At 36.7% G+C, this 16,094-nt stretch overlaps 1 protein-coding gene across 1 annotated transcript in view; it reads left to right on the top strand.

Annotated features, from left to right (window-relative positions):
• Nucleotides 1-15,226, top strand: part of CFAP210 (cilia and flagella associated protein 210) — a 28,533-nt gene extending 13,307 nt beyond the window's left edge. Inside the window, exons 6-9 of the mRNA XM_074215751.1 lie at nt 2,523-2,662; nt 10,173-10,365; nt 11,672-11,836; nt 14,439-15,226. Of these exons, the coding sequence (XP_074071852.1) occupies nt 2,523-2,662; nt 10,173-10,365; nt 11,672-11,836; nt 14,439-14,783 (843 nt within the window). The 3' untranslated portion in view covers nt 14,784-15,226. The remainder of the gene's footprint in view (nt 1-2,522; nt 2,663-10,172; nt 10,366-11,671; nt 11,837-14,438) is intronic.
• Nucleotides 15,227-16,094: the final 868 nt, after the last annotated feature.

The following is a 16,094-nucleotide window of genomic DNA, read 5'->3' on the forward strand; positions in this document are numbered from 1 at the left end:
ACCACCTAGCTGCCCCTACATAGTTCTTTAGATGAACTTTATTCCTTATCTTATCATGTCTACCATACCAAAGATATAAAGGGTATTGGACCTGACTGCCAACAATCTGGGTTCACTTCTTTGCACCATGTCCTGATTGAGGAGATCGACCAGGAGCCGGTGCCCCAGCCCACTCCCCCCCATAGGGCAGACCAGCAAGTCCGACCCCATCTTTAACCCCAAGTATGGTTTGCTCCTAGATTCAATGACAAATGACAAAGACGCTGCTCTCTTCCTTTTTTCTGTTTATTAATTAAACTAATCCCTTTAATTGTGATCACTATTTTATTTTAAAGATATCCCCTTCACTTATAGATATTTCGGGTTTTTTTTTTTTAATAAATTCTTCTTAGCCAAGTGACCTTGCTTTATTTGACCTCTCAACTGTGATTCTTTATAGAACAAATGGTCTAGTAAAAACTTAGGTCTCCAGAGCACTCAGGGAATGAAGCAGCTTTGCTATTTGGAATTCTGAGTGACAGGGATTTGCTCTTTGAAAGAATTTAAACTTAAAAAAAATTGGAGTCTAAAATATATTTTACTTCTCTTTGTCAACATAAAGTATATCCTGAAAATCTTATATCATGGTCATTATTATACAGGTCAGTTATGCTGTTTGGTAAAAAAAATGTCCTTAACCATTTATTTTTTGAGTTGTGTTTACCCCTATATTACATGGTCCCAAATTGCTTTGTATTCCTTTGCTGTCAGCTATCCCTACTTTCTACTTTAGTGGGTCTACTTATGGCAATTCTTTTATCCTCTAGAAACCAACTTATTAGAATTCTGTGTAAAAATAGAGTAGATAAGCAAGTCCCAAAAGTTTGCCCCTTCAGGATGAGGAATTTTAACTTTAATATGTAAACTTTCAGATATCTGCATTGGGTATGAAGAGAGTTTTTTTTCCTTTCCTTCCTAGTTTTTTTTTTATTTATTTAAGACAATGGGGTTAAGTGACTTACTTGTCCAAGGTTACACAGCTAGACAATTATTAAGTGTCTGAGGCTGGATTTGAACTCAGGTCCTCCTGACTCCAGGGCTGGTGCTCTATCCACTGCACCACATAGCTGCCTCTTCTTCCTAGTTCTTAATCAGTTTCCTGATAGGTCAAGTGGTACCATGTATGAAACCTGGTATAAAACATTAAGATAAAATTTTTAAACAATGAATGTCAATTTTTAGATTATTTTAGATAGTGAAATTTGTGTATAACTTTGGGGAGAGATTTTTCTTTTATTTTGAATAGATGATGGAGATAACCTTGAGAAGTAACTAAGCCAGAAGAGAGACTTAGAAAGTAAGAGGTGGAAGAGGATCTCAAGGCTGTTGTACATCCCTAAGTGGGATGTAAATAAAGAAGTAAATATTGGCCAGGCAATCCCTTCATGGAAGGAGACCTCACTCTCATGGAGACAAGTTAATTTTTTCATTTTTTTTAAATAGCATACTTACACATTTTTTGAGGAAGGGTCTTAGGCTCAGTAGGCTGGTTAATAAGAGTTGTTCCAAGCAAGTCCCCCCAAAAAAGGATACATGAGAAGTTCTTGACACAGGCTATGAATCCAACTTCCAGGCCATAGGAAAGGAAAAGAATGCTAGAAAATGGGAAGCTACAATATCTCTATATTTCCACTGTTTAACCTTCACATTTAAAAAATCTGTTTCTGATGACTATCTTCTTTAAATACTATTTTGTTTATAATCCATGAGGCACCAAACTTCAAATCATTGTTTGATTCTGAAATTTTGTTTGGTCATTATGTTCAAAGTTTTTTGTCTTGGCAGTATTGCTATTGTTCTCTCCTCCAACTTTTATATCCAATCAGTTACCAAATTCTGTCAATGATTTTCTTAGTAATGTTCTTTATATCCCTTTCATTAAGTTCCATTGCTACTACTACTGCTCACTGGCTTCAGTGACAATCAACAAGTATTTATTATTATTTAGTGCTTACTTTGTTCCAGAAATTTTAAATAAGTACTAGGGATAAGGTAAAAAAACCCTTAAAGGAAGGATTATCAGAAGGCACTGGGAGTACCATGACAAGGCTCTTATTGAAGGAAGGATTTGATCTGGGCCTCATCTCCAATTGTAATTTTTTGGATTTTTTCCCCATTTTTTTATTATTAAAAATGTTTAATTTTCTTTATTCTTTCAAGACTATATAGTTTTTTCCTCTGCATGTGGATGGCATATGGAATGTCATTGTTTTCACATACTATTTCCCAGTCCTCATTTGTTCACAACATTTTGGCCTCATTTTTTTTCATCTGTAAAGTGATGGAGTTGGACTAAGATGCCTATGGAGTTCCATCTAGCTCTAGACTGATGATCTTTTTTTGCAAGATGACTGGCTAAAGGGGTTTTCTGACATTTTTAGCTTATCGTAGTCTGTGGCCATGAAATTACATATACTGATAAGAACGATTGTTTTTATCTTTTATAAAAAACTGATATATTTCATTTTCTTTTTTCTTTCAAGGAAACTATGCAAAATAGAAATATAATAAGAGCAATAGAGGAACAACAACGAGAGGAGGAGGATGAAAATATTAGACAATTTGTCATAGCAAAGAGAGCTCTGGCAAATATTAGAAGAGAAAAAGATGCTGAAACATTCAAGTAGGCTACGTTTTAAAATGGTTTCTGAAATAATTGCTTTGATAGTAAGTGTGAATATATATGATAGTGACACATAAAACTTAAGAGAGCCATATTGCTTATTATACACTCCATAACTTGACAATTGTATGATGAAAGTATTTCAGATGTATCTAGGCCAAACTGTATTTTGGAGAAATGTGTTTGATTATATTGTTGTTCTGCTTTAGCAGATTTTGGGAGTGGTGGGTGAGAGGTGGAGGGATATATCATATTTTGGGTAGTTCAGATTCTTATGGAATCTGAGTTGGAAAAGAACCTTGGATAGTATCTAGTTTGGTTACATAGCGAAAGAATCACCCCTAGAAATTCCTGATAAGTTGTCATACAGTCTCTGCTAAAACAATGAGAAGAATCTCACTATTTCATTAATTAACTGATTCTATTGGTGAACAGCTCTGCCAGTTAGAAAGTTATTTTTACTCTGAGCCCACTTTTCCTCCATATAACTTCCTTTTATTCTTTTTTTTTTAGTTTTTTTTTTTTTTGCAAGGCAGTGGGGTTAAGTGGCTTGCCCAAGGCCACACAGCTAGGTAATAAGTGTCTGAGGCCGGATTTGAACTCAGGTACTCCTGACTCCAAGACCAGTGCTCTATCCACTGCACCACCTAGCCACCCTACTTTTATTCTTTGCTTCTAGTTTTGTCCCCTTGATTTAAAAAACAAGTCCAGTTCTTCTTCCCTCTTAAGCCACAAGCAATTTCTTCTGCCTTGGCCTTTATCTTTCTTTTATGTACCTTTATTTTATTTCTATTTTTTGTTTTTGTGTAAAATATCAGCTACTTTAGCTTAGACTTCAAGTTCCTTGTAGGTATCATCTTCAAAAAAAAATATTTTTAAATTTCAAGGATTTTCTCATTTAGGCAAAGTACTACTTAATCTTTTCTTTTTAAATTTAATTTTACTGGGGGCAGCTAGGTGGCACAGTGGATACCACTAGGTATTGGGGCCGCTAAGTGGCTAGAGTACTAGCCCTGGAGTCAGGAGTACCTGAGTTCAAATCTGGACTCAGACACGTAATAATTACCTTAGCTAGCTGTGTGGCTGTGGGCAAGCTGCTTAATCCCATTGCCTTGCAAAAACCTAAAAAAATAAAAATTAAATTAAATTTTACTTTCAGGTCTGTATTCTCACTCTTCCCCTTCCTTCATCTCCAGTTTAAAAAAAGCAAGAAAAACAAAATCCCTGTTACTCACATGTAATCAAAAAAAAAAAAATGCCAAAATTGACTCTGTCCAAAAAGTGTCTCAAGCTGTACTCCTAGTTTGTTATCTCTGTTAGGAGATGAGTAGTATGGTTCATCTTGAGTCTTCTGAAATTTTGTGTTTGGTCATTATGTTCAAAGTTTTTTGTCTTGGCAGTATTGCTATTGTTTAAATTGTTCTGGTTCCATTCATTTCATTTTGCATTAGTAATTCTTATGTCTTCCCAAGCTTCTCTGAAACCATCCCTTTTTGAGCATAGTTCTAAATTGCTTTTCAGAATGGCTGGATGAGTTTACAGTTCTACCAACAGGGATTTAATATGCCTGACTTTCCACATCCCCTCCAGTATTTGTCATTTTTATTTGTAATCTTATGAGCATTTATCTACTTGTGATTTAGAGCTTTTTTTCTTGATAGTTTGGATTTTTTTTTCTTTTAAAACTGAGTACTTATTTGCCATGACTATTTATCAATTGGAGAATGGCTCTTAAAACTTTGAATTTATTCTATGTATATATATATATATATATATATATATGCATATATATAAATATATATGCATATATATATATATATTAGAAATGAGATTTTTTTTCAGAGAAACTTGCTACAAAGTTGTTAGTTTGTTGTTGTTTTCTCATTTGCCTATTTTTTTTTTCTTTTGCAAGGCAGTGGGGTTAAGTGGCTTTCCCAAGGCCACACAGCTAGGTAATTATTAAGTGTCTGAGGTCAGATTTGAACTCAGGTACTCCTGTCTCCAGGACCCGTGCTCTATCCACTGTGCCACCTAGCCGCTCCTCATTTGCCTGCTTTTAATTTTACCTGGATTTGTTTGTTTGTGCTAGGGACCATGTCTTTTTTTTTTAATTATTGATGTAATTTGTTTTTATATAACATTCATACTTCTAAATTTCTCTCTTCAATAAACTATACCTTGTAACAAAAGGTAAAAAAAAAACAAAGAAGCAGTTCATAAAAATCAGTCAACATATCAGCTGAGTCTTTTTTTTTAGGCGAGAGCAAATCTACATTTTAATAGCTTTTTTTATTTTTTTTTATCAGGGTCTTTTATTTTTCTTTATTTTTTAATTTAATATTTATTCTCATTTTGTACAAATAATGTTTTTTTACATTAATAAAATATTCTTGTTTAAGAGTAAATGAAAATACCCCCTCCCCCCCATAAATATAGACTTGCTTGAGCGATAAAAGGGGAGAGAAAAAAAATTAAAATTTAAAAAAATAATAGTAATAATTGTAGTTATGGCCAGGTGGCACAACAGATGGAGCACCAGCCCTGGAGCCAGGAGCACCCGAGCTCACATCTGGCCCCATATAACCAACAATCACCCAGCTTTGTGACATGCAAGCCACCTGGGCCCCACTGCCCTGCAAAAATCAAAAAAAGAAAAAGACCGAAAATAAAATAAAATAGTAATAATAGTAGGGGTGGCTGGGTGGCGGACAGAGCATTGGCCCTTGAGCCAGGAGTACCCGGGTCCAAATCTGGCCCCAGGCAGGCCACCCAGCCCCATTTGCCCTGCACCCTCCCCCAAATAATAATAATAAAAATGTGCTTGAGTCTTTGTTCCAACACCAACAACTCTGTCGTGGGTGGATCACATTCTTTATGGTAAGTCCATTGCAAAAGTTACTTCCATATTTTTCCACCGTTGCCATTGCTGATTGCAACTCCCTCCTTTCTTATTTCTCCACTACCATGTACTATATTTTTTCTCTCTCCTTTCACTCTGACTCTGCTGAGTGACGCAGCAGACAGATCCCTGGCTCTGGGGCCAAGAGGCCCTGAGCCCCCATACCACCCCTTAGGCCCAGCATCCACCTGGCCCCATGGTCCTGGGCAAGCCATCCAATCCCAGCCCCTTGCAAGAAGTAAAAAAGAAAATGTGTTATATCTGACAACTCTCCTTCCATGGTCCATCTTCTCCTCCATCACTCACATCCACCCCTTCCCCCTGTCCCCCTTCTCTCCTTCTTACTCCATATGTCTATACCCCATTGAGTATATATGCTGTTTCCTCTCCTAGCCACCTCTGATGAGAGCAAAGATTCCCTCATTCCCCCTTGCCTTCCCCCCTTCCATATCATTGCAATAGCTTATTGTAATAAAGAAAAATCTTATTATGTGAAATATCTTGGCCTATTCCCCTTCTTTTTCTTTCTCCCATTACATTTCCCTTTTTTCTATTGACTCCATTTTTACACCATATTTTATCTTCAAATTCAGCTTTCTCCTGTGCTTCAACTATAAAAGCTCCTTCTACCTGCTCTATTAACTGAGAAGGTTTATATGAATATTATCAGTGTCATTTTTCTATGCAGGAATACATGCAGTTCATCCTCATTAAGTCCCTCATATTTTCCCCTTCTCCAATCTCCATGCTTCACCTGAGTCCTGTATCTGAAGATCAAACCTTCTGTTCAGCTCTGGCCATTCCAACAGGAACATTTGAAATTCCCCTGGTTCATTGAAAGTCCATCTTTTTCCCTGGAAGAGGACATTCAGCCTTGCTGGGTAGTTCATTCTTGGCTGCATTCTAAGCTCCTTTGCCTTCCGGAATATTATATTTCAAGCCCTAAGAGCTTCCAGTGTAGTTGCTGCTAAGTCCTGTGTGATCCTGACTGCAGGATATTTGAACTGTGTCCTTCTGGCTGCTTGTAATATTTTCTATTTGACTTGGGAATTCTGGAACTTGGCTATAATATTCCTAGGGGTTGGTTTTTTGTGATCTCTTTCTTGGGGGGGATTGGTGGATTTTCTCCATTTCTATTTTGCCCTCTGCTTCTAGAATATCAGGGCTTTTTTCCTGTAGTAATACTTTGAAAATGATGTCAAGGGCTCTTTTCCTGATCATGACTTTTAGGTATTCTAATAATTTTTAAATTATCTTTCCTAAGTCTGTTTTCTATATCAGTTGTTTTTTCAATGAGATGTTTCACATTTTCTAATTTTTCATTCTTTTGGTTTTGAAGTATTGATTCCTGGTTTCTCGTAAACTCATCAATCTCCCTGAGTTCTATTCTTTGTCAGAAGGATTTGTTCTCCTCAGAGTTTTCTTATCTCTTTTTCCATCTGGCCAATTTTGCTTTTTAAATCATTCTTCTCCTCAATAACTTTTTTGAACTGTTTTATCCATTTGACCTAAGCTGGTTTTTAGCATGCTATTTTCTTCAGCATTTTTTTGGATTTCCTTGACTAAGCTGCTGACTTTATTTTCATGTTTTTCCTGCATCTCTCTCCTTTCTTTTCCCAGTTTTTCCTTCTAACTCCCTCATTTGATTTTCAAAGTTTTTTTTGAGCTCTGTCATATTTCTGTCAATTTCTGTTTTTCTTGGTAGTCTTTAGATGCAGGAGCTATTGCTTCCTCATCTTCAGACTGAGTATTTTGGTCCTTCTTCGGCTCATTTGCAAAATATTTCTCAATAGTCTTCCTCTTGTTTCTCTGCTTGCTCATTTTCCCAACCTTAGCCTGGTTTTGGGGTGTTAATGAGCTTTTGGACACTCCCACAAGGGTCTCAGTTTGTGAGGTTCTGTCCTCCCTCCTGGTCTGTGAATGACCATAAGCGCCCCCCTCTGCCATGGGGCTCAGGTGGGGGGGGGCCCTGCTGTTCTATGGGGGGGCCTAGACTGAGATCAGGATCTGAATGTGGTCAGAGCCCCAGAGTCCTGTTCCAGGGGCAGAGGACAGAGCTCTGCAGTCTCTCTTCACTCCCCTCCCTCAGCTCATTGGGCTCATGCCCTGGGGGCTCCTGCTTACCAGCTCTGCCTGCTTCTGTTTCCGGCTCTGGGCTGCAGAAAGACCAGGCTGCTGGCAGTGTGCCCTGAGGGCTGGGCTCCATGTGCTCTCTCTGGCAGAGGTCCCCCGCTGTTCCCCCACTTTGTTCCCAGTGCTCCTTGGGGTGCAGCTCAGGAGACTCCCCCGCTGCTGAGAGGCGGCTCCCAGTGCCCTGGGGCTGCCTCCGGGAGGCTGAGGTTCTTTGGCTCTGGCGGGCCACCCCTCTGGTGGGCTGCCCCTCCGACCCCGGGGAGCAGAGCCTTTCTGCTCTTTTCCAGGTTACCTTGAGTAGGAGAACTGCCTCCCTGGGTCCCTTTGTGGGTTCTGTCTCTCAAAAGTTTAGTTAGAGTTCTTAGTTTGTAAGTTTTATGAGAGAGCGCCTAAGACAGGAGCCATCTTGGCTCCGCCCCCCAGCTGAGTCTTAACAGTATATGCACAGTGTTCCATATTCATGTTTCTTAACTTATCCAGTGAAGGGAGAAAGGTTCATTTTTCCATTCCTTCTTTTGGGGACAAGCTTGGTAATGTCTTTTTTTCCCCAATTGATATTTTATTTTATTTTTCCAATTACATGTTATGAAAGTTTTTCAACATTCATCTACCATGCTTGTGCATATTTTTAAAGTTACATAACTTCCTTCTACCCTCCCATCCCATCCCCCTCCCCACAGCAATCAGTCAGGTATTGTACATCTATATTTGTATTTAGTATATTTACAGATTAGTCATTTTTGGTATGAGAAATTAGTATTAGAAAAGAAATATGTGGGAAATTTTTAGAAAGTTAATGTAGTTCATTCAGATTCTGTAGGGTATTTTGTTTTTTCCTCCTCCAGATGGGAAAGCATTATCCATAGGCAGTCTCCCAGAGTTGCCCTAGCTCTCTGAACTGCTCTGAGGAGCTGCATCCATCAAGGTTGATCAATTCAGTGTGGTTGTTAATGTATGCAGTGTTCTCTTGGTTCTGCCTCCTTCACTTAGCAGGAAAAGCTAGCAATATTAGAATGACTGAACAATAATTAGACCTTAAGCAACTAAGTTTTGTGAATGTATCGTCTTTAACTTTTGTGGTATGGCCACAGACTTACCACAAAAGTCAGCCATTTGGAGAGAATTTACTGCTAAGTAGATGTGGGAAAAACAGAGAAGCCCCCCAAACCTCAACTTGGTTCCTTCACCTTCATATTCTGCTTTAGAATGTTATTTGTTTACTTACCTTATTTCCCATATTTCCTGAAGGCAGAGACCATATTTATTCATTCTGTATCCTCCATAATGCCTAGTGTACTATCTTGTACAGATTCTTCTTTTTTTTTTTAATGTTTTTTTTGCAAGGCAAACGGGGTTAAGTGGCTTGCCCAAGGCCACACAGCTAGGTAATTATTAAGTGTCTGAGACCGGATTTGAACCCAGGTACTCCTGACTCCAGGGCCAGTGCTTTATCCACCATGCCACCTAGCCGCCCCTCTTGTACAGATTCTTAGAAAATTTTAGTGCATGAATCACATTTATATTTTAAGAGCTTAGTTTTGCTCAGTCTATACAATTATTAAAAGTATGGTTTTTACAAAATTTTATTTGTTTATGGCAGTGGGGTTAAGCGACTTGCCCAAGGTCCTCCTGACTCCAGGGCTGGTACTTTATCCACTGAGTCACCTAGCTGCCCCTTACCGTTTTTTTTTAAGATTTTTGCAAGGCAATGGGGTTAAGTGGCTTGCCTAAGGCCACAAAGCTAGGTAATTATTAAGTGCCTGAGACCAGATTTGAACCCAGGTACTCCTGACTCCAGGGCCAGTGCTTTATTCACTAGGCCACCTAGCCGCCCCTCCCCTTATCATTCTTTCAAGACTTTTGTAATTCTCTAAAAGGAAACATCTCTGTGAAAGGGGAAGGCCAAAAGCATTTAAGTGTTTAGGATGTGCTGGGCACTGTGCTAAGCACTTTATAAATTTCTCATTTCATCTGAATGTATTTCTATGATATTTCTGTAGTCAAAGTCTCAGATCATAAGATCATTTATTTATGGATTTATAATAGGGAGGGACCTTATAGATCATTCAATCTAACCACATCATTTTAGGCAAGATTGTAGCTTAACATTGTATTTTCATTATACTTATATCTGAATTTATGGGCTCACATTTAAGGGTCTCACACTCTCAGACTTCCATTGATTTTCCTATATATTCAGCCATAGATTTTGTTGCTATTTATTTGTTAAATATATTCACATAATCCATATTTATTGGGAAGTCATATGCTGACAGCATAATGAGAAGTTCAGGACACTGACACACTGAGGACCTTGGGAAGTACAAAAAAAAAGCAGAGTTGTAGAGAATTTAATAAGACTTTTTATGAATTAAGTAAAGAATAAAGAATTGGAAAATACTCCAGATTTCTTAAATTACAGTCGCTTCCTAACAAGCCTATCCTTGCTCCTCTTGACAAATGATAATTCTTTCACAGGTTGATGGAAGAGCGTAAAGAAAGGATTTTTAACTTCTTAAATGAACTTAATAGAAAGAAACTTGTCAATGAAGGTGAACTTGCTGCCAGAGAGATTGTAGAAACTGAGGCTGAAAAGGAAGAGGCTGAAAAAGAAATAAAAGAAAAAAGGGAAGCAAGAATCAAAGAGATTGAAGACTATAGAATTGCAGTGGTAAAGTATTCTTCTTTGAAAAATGTATCCAGAACTAGGAATGGGTAAAATAATTTTCCTACAAAGCTAAACAACTCACTAAGGTATTTTTGTACTTCAGAGATAATAGAACATTCATAACTTAAAGAACTGTGAATCTGTCACAGCACATCAGGGCTGGAATGAACATTAGTGATCATCCACTATTACAATCCATTATTTAGTAATAGAGAAAATTGAAACCCACACAAATGATGTAACTAGCTCAAAAATGAGGTCTTTTGACTCCTATTTCAAAATCCTTTTCATTACTTTATAACAGGGAGCTCAGATGGGGAACTGGGAGAAGTTCCTCCCAGTTCCCCTAACTTCCCTCCTTCTAGTCTGACCTAGTAGGGAAGGACCCTCAAGGTTTCTTACCAAATTAAGAGTCTAGGAAGGGTCTTCCCCTCCTAAACTGATTTTATTTTATTTTTTTGAACTAGGTTAGAGGCCATTCTTTGCCTACTCTTAGTCACTGAATGGATCAGTGTCTCAGTCAGATTGAGACTTAGGAAAGTCCTTGTCTTATAAAGACTAAGGTCTCCCACTGCATCTGGATTCTTATTCGGTCATTTTTATCTATCTCTGGCCACTGGACCCAGATGACTCTGGAGGAGAGAATAAGTCTGATGACTTTGCACAGCACCCTCTTATTTAAATCCATTTCACTTGCAAGTCTTGACCTCACCTTCCTGATTGGGAACAAAAGACAACAGCAGTAACAACAAGCATCTATGTATCAATTCATATAAATTTTCCCAAATTTTCTGAATTCTGCAATCATATCTTGTGCTGCAGTAATATTCCACTAAATTCATATACTCTAGTTTTTTCAATCCATTTTCCCCAACCAGCTCTTTGCTTCAATAAAAAGTAGTGCTCTAAATATTTTAGCATAAATGAAACTTTTCCCTCTATCTTTAACCTCTTTGGAATCTAAATGCCTGGCAATGATATTTTCAAGATCAAAGACTAATTTTTTTTAATATAATTCTACATTACTTTCTGGAATTATTATTCTAACCCATAGGTGTACCTGTCTCCTCACAGCCCCTTCAGCTTTTATATTGTCTTTGCCAATCTGATGTTTGTGAGGTAAAAAGCTTAATTTGCAGTATTAAATAACTGAATCACTAACAATTAGTGATTTAGAACAATATTCATATTCATGTTATATCATCAATATTCATATGTTATTAATTTGCATTGTTTTTGTAAATAAATAGGTTCATTTTTCAGGTAACTGGTCATAAATATATTTGTTTTTCTCTCTGCACACATCTAGATTAACAGTAAAAAGGAGCAGGAAGAACAAAAAAAAAAAGAAGATAAAGAAACCTTGAAAGGTTTCTTGAAGGCAGATAAGTTGTTTGAGGAACATGAAAAGGAAAAACAGCGAAAAGCAGATGAGGAAAAGAAGATGATACAATCATTTATCATTCAGCAGATAGTAATTATGCAAATATTCTAATTCCTAAAATTTTTTTCTTATAAAAATGTTCCATGATTAGCATGTTTATCTTTACAAATACACTAACAATATATTTTCATATTTGCAGGGGTGAATCAGGAGGGACTGAGATTTCTAAATTAAATGACTTATAGTAGCAGTTTCTATTTTATAATTATTTTACTTGATTAAAATTGTTATGCATTGTTGCTTTTTGTAAGTTAAAAAAAAAGCATGTTTCTCATACTTTTTTGTACTTGCAAGTTTCTTTCAGCACAAACCCACCAAAAACATAAAATACAGAGGGCTATGAGATTCCTCTCCTTCAATTTGTCCTTTGCCAGGTATCCCTTAACATAGACATGAAATTGGAGTTGAAGAGCTTCTGAAATAGTTGGATAATAAGTTGATTCAGTTGAACAATCATTTATTGACTAGAGACTATAAAGACAAAAACAAAAGTAAAAACATAGTATTCTCAAGAAGCTTACATTCTACTGGTGGATACAATAGATAAATAGAAAATAATTTGAGAGAGCAAACTAGCAGGGTGCAAGGGGCATAAAATGTGGGAAAGTCCAAGGAAAAGTTTCTTGTAGAAATCAGTATTTGAACTAAATCCCAACAAGAGGCTTAATGAAAAAGGGAGGGCTCAAAGGAACAGACTAAAAATAGGCTCAAATTTAGGAGATTGAATACCAGCATCACAGCCAGAAAGTGGAATATATATAAAAGGAAATAAAGTGATCATGGAGCTGGAAGGTACCTCCTGGAGAGGATGCAGCCAGATTGTGGAGGGCTTTAAAAACAAGGGAGTTTATATGTAAGATTTTAATGATCTGCATGAAGTAATTAAATGATATAAGCAGAGCCAAGAACATATTGGATACATAATAGCAGTGTTGTTTGAAGAATAATTTTGAATGACTAAGCTATTCTGGGTATTCTAAATATTCAAATTGACTACAAAGGACCCAAGATGGAAGAAGCTGTCCACCTCCAGAGAGGGAACTGATAAGTAAGCAGAGTATGGTTTCTCACACACACACACACACACACACACATCTATGTCTGTGCCTGTATGTGTATCTGTGCCAAACGGTGGCCAAGGGAGACAGTTTGGAACCTAAAATATAATAAAAAAATAAATTAAAATAAACTTTTTAGCACAGTCAGATGAGATTGCAACCATGAAGATGAAGGATTGGAGAGGGAAATCAATTATGATCCAGACTCATAGCAGAGTGAATGGGAACAATGGAATGGAAGGAAGAGCTACTTCAGAGTCTGTATAAAGAATGGATAAGGAAAGGGGAAGGAGAAAGAAAGCAATATCAAGGATTACTCAAAGGTTGTAGACCTGTGTGGCTGGATTTGATAGTGGTGGTATCATCAGAAATAAAGAAATTTGTAGAGAGGTCGGGTTTAGAAGGAAATCGATTTAGTTTGGAACCTGTTAAGTTTGAGTTTTAGATTATTCAACATGCAGTTGGATATGTGGAACTTGAGTTCAAAAATAGTATTGGATTTGTATATAGAGATTTGGAAGTTATCTATGTACATGCAATAATTAACCCATAGAAGCTGGTGAGATCAGCAAAAGAGAAGGTATAGTGACCTAATTGTGGACATTTAGGGGCAAAAGAACAGATGATTTTCTCAGAAAAATGAGGAATAGTTGGATATGGGAAAAGAACAGGAGAGAATATTCTCATAGAAATCGAGAGAGGAGAGAATCCACAAAGCCACAGAGAAGTCTGGAAGGATGAGGACTAAGAAAAGGCTGTAAAATTTAGCAGTTAAAGAACATTGGTAAAGATAGTTTAATTAAAGTATATGTAGAAGCTATTGTTTTCTCTAAGAAATAGGATGTGAGGGTGAGAAGTGATTTAGGAAATTAGTTCAGAGGGATGGCAGTAAAGTAAAGATTAAGGATGGAGGAGAACTGAATTTTTGTAGGCCATAAGGAAGGGAATGAATAGATATGTTTAGGAAGAGAGGAGAACTCAAATGATGGAGATGGAATCAAGAGCCCTAAGAGGGGTGTTGGCCTTGACCCTGGCCTGAAGCAAAGGAGAAGAGAATGGGGGGGGCTAATGTCAATGGGATGATTAGGGGTAAGGTGCTCTTATCAAATGACCTCACTTTATCAATAAAATAGGTAAGACTAACGCTTTATTGAATGAAGAGCAAGGGGCGGGAAACTGAAGACAAGAGATTTAGAATACCCTCTGTGAGGAGTGTGATTGCAGGGAAGAATAAGGATATTCCATATGAATGTGTACACATACAATGAAATATTCACAGTAAGGGCCCATTTGAAATAAACTTGTAGAAGACTCAATAGGCATATTTGTGTGACTTCTGTCACATAGCTAAGAACAGAGGTTTTGAAAGCCTTAAGATTATGGCTACAATTTTAGTTGGTACATGTCTTTAGAAAATTTATGACCCTGAAAAAATACTGACTTAAGCAAAATTCTGAACCCATAACAAGTATTTGGTCAGGCACAACTTTTATAAAACAAATTATTATTGAACTAGTATTCTTATTATAGTATACTAGTATAGCTGATACATACTTTCTTCTTTTTTCAAATAGGCTGAAAAGAAGGTTAATTCAAAGCAACAATTGGAAGATGATTTGGAATATTACAGAGAGAGTGAAGATCTTTTGACTGAAGCCGAGAAGGAATTTAAGCAATATGCAAGAGAAGTCATTGAATCCGAATCAAAGTCATCAAAAAATATTTATCCTCTGTTAAAAGCTGTAAAGGATGGTCCTGGAGGTGGCCACGGACCACCTTTTCCAGAGAGAGGTGGAATCAGGCCCAGCTATCAGTCAAGGGATTTCTATGGAACTCAGATGCCTAGTTATGCCTCTAGGAGACGACTGGAAGAAAATAATATTCAAAAGACTAAAGGAAGACTAGGTTTTACATGGTAGAAAACAAATTTTATTTTTTCATTTTAAGGAAGAATTTGTCTAAAAATTTTAATGCAGTTAACAGAAGAGGTATTTTCACTGCATATATGTCATTGAATTAAGTTCTATTAAGTAACTACTATAAATAAAATGACTATTCATTGAAATGCTGTTCATTGTATGATAGTGATAGACTATTCAAGTTATGCCTTGAAACACAAAGCCCTGAATTATATTCTTTTAAGTAGCCCTTCAAGTAAAATAGAGATCAATATAATAAAAAGTTTGAAATCTTTTGAAAGGCTTTTTATATTGGGGAAAAAATCTCATACGTCATGACAAAAGTTAGAAGGATTGATGGAATAACTCTGGCCTTTATTAGTCCTGGACATTATACCAGGACTGTTAACTCACTTTGCATTTTTAGTCTTTGTTATAAGGAATGCTCTATGGGTAAGGAAGGGAGGAGTAATACCCTTTTTTTTAAAGAAAAATTTTAATTATTTTGAGTTTTGCAATTTTCCCCCCCATTCTTGCTTCCCTCCCCCACCCCCCACAGAAGGCATTCTGTTAGCGTTTACATTAGTTCCATGCTATACATTGATCTCAGTTGAATGTGATGAGAGAGAAATCTTATCCTTAAGGAAGAAAAATAAAGTATGACATAGTAAAATTACATAATAATATAATGCTTTTTTTCCCCTAATTTGATGGTAATAGTCTTTGGTCTTTGTTCAAAGTTCATCTGGATACAGATGGTATTCTCCATTGCAGATAGCTCAAAATTGCCCCTGGTTCTTGCACTAAAGGGATGAGCAAGTCCTTCAGGGTTGATCATCACCCCCATTACCTTTTTTTTTTTAATCTTTTAAAAAAACAATATTTTCTCCAAATTACATGTAAAAATAATTTTCAACATTCATTTTAAAAACAAAATTCCAAATCAATCCCTCCCTACCCTCCTCATTGAGAAAGCAATTTGATATATAGGTTATGCATATGTCATCATGCAAAACATTTCCATATTATTCATATTGTCAAAGAAAATAGACCAGAAATAAAAACCCAGCAAAAAATAAAGTAAAAAATGTTATGCTTTGATCTGTATTCAGATTCCATCAGTTCTTTTCTTTGGGGATAGGTAGCATTTTTCATGTCGAGTCCTTCAGAGTTGTCTTGGATCATTATACTATCTTGCTAAGGAGCTAAGTTATTTACAATTATAATTGATCAGCTTACAATATTGCTATCACTGTACAATATTTTCTCTACTCATTTCACTTTTCAGCTGTTCATGTAAGATTCCAGGTTTTGCTGAAATCATCTAGATTA

Source organism: Macrotis lagotis, chromosome 1 (assembly GCF_037893015.1).
Source record: "Macrotis lagotis isolate mMagLag1 chromosome 1, bilby.v1.9.chrom.fasta, whole genome shotgun sequence".
Classification (NCBI taxonomy): Eukaryota; Metazoa; Chordata; class Mammalia; order Peramelemorphia; family Peramelidae; genus Macrotis; species Macrotis lagotis.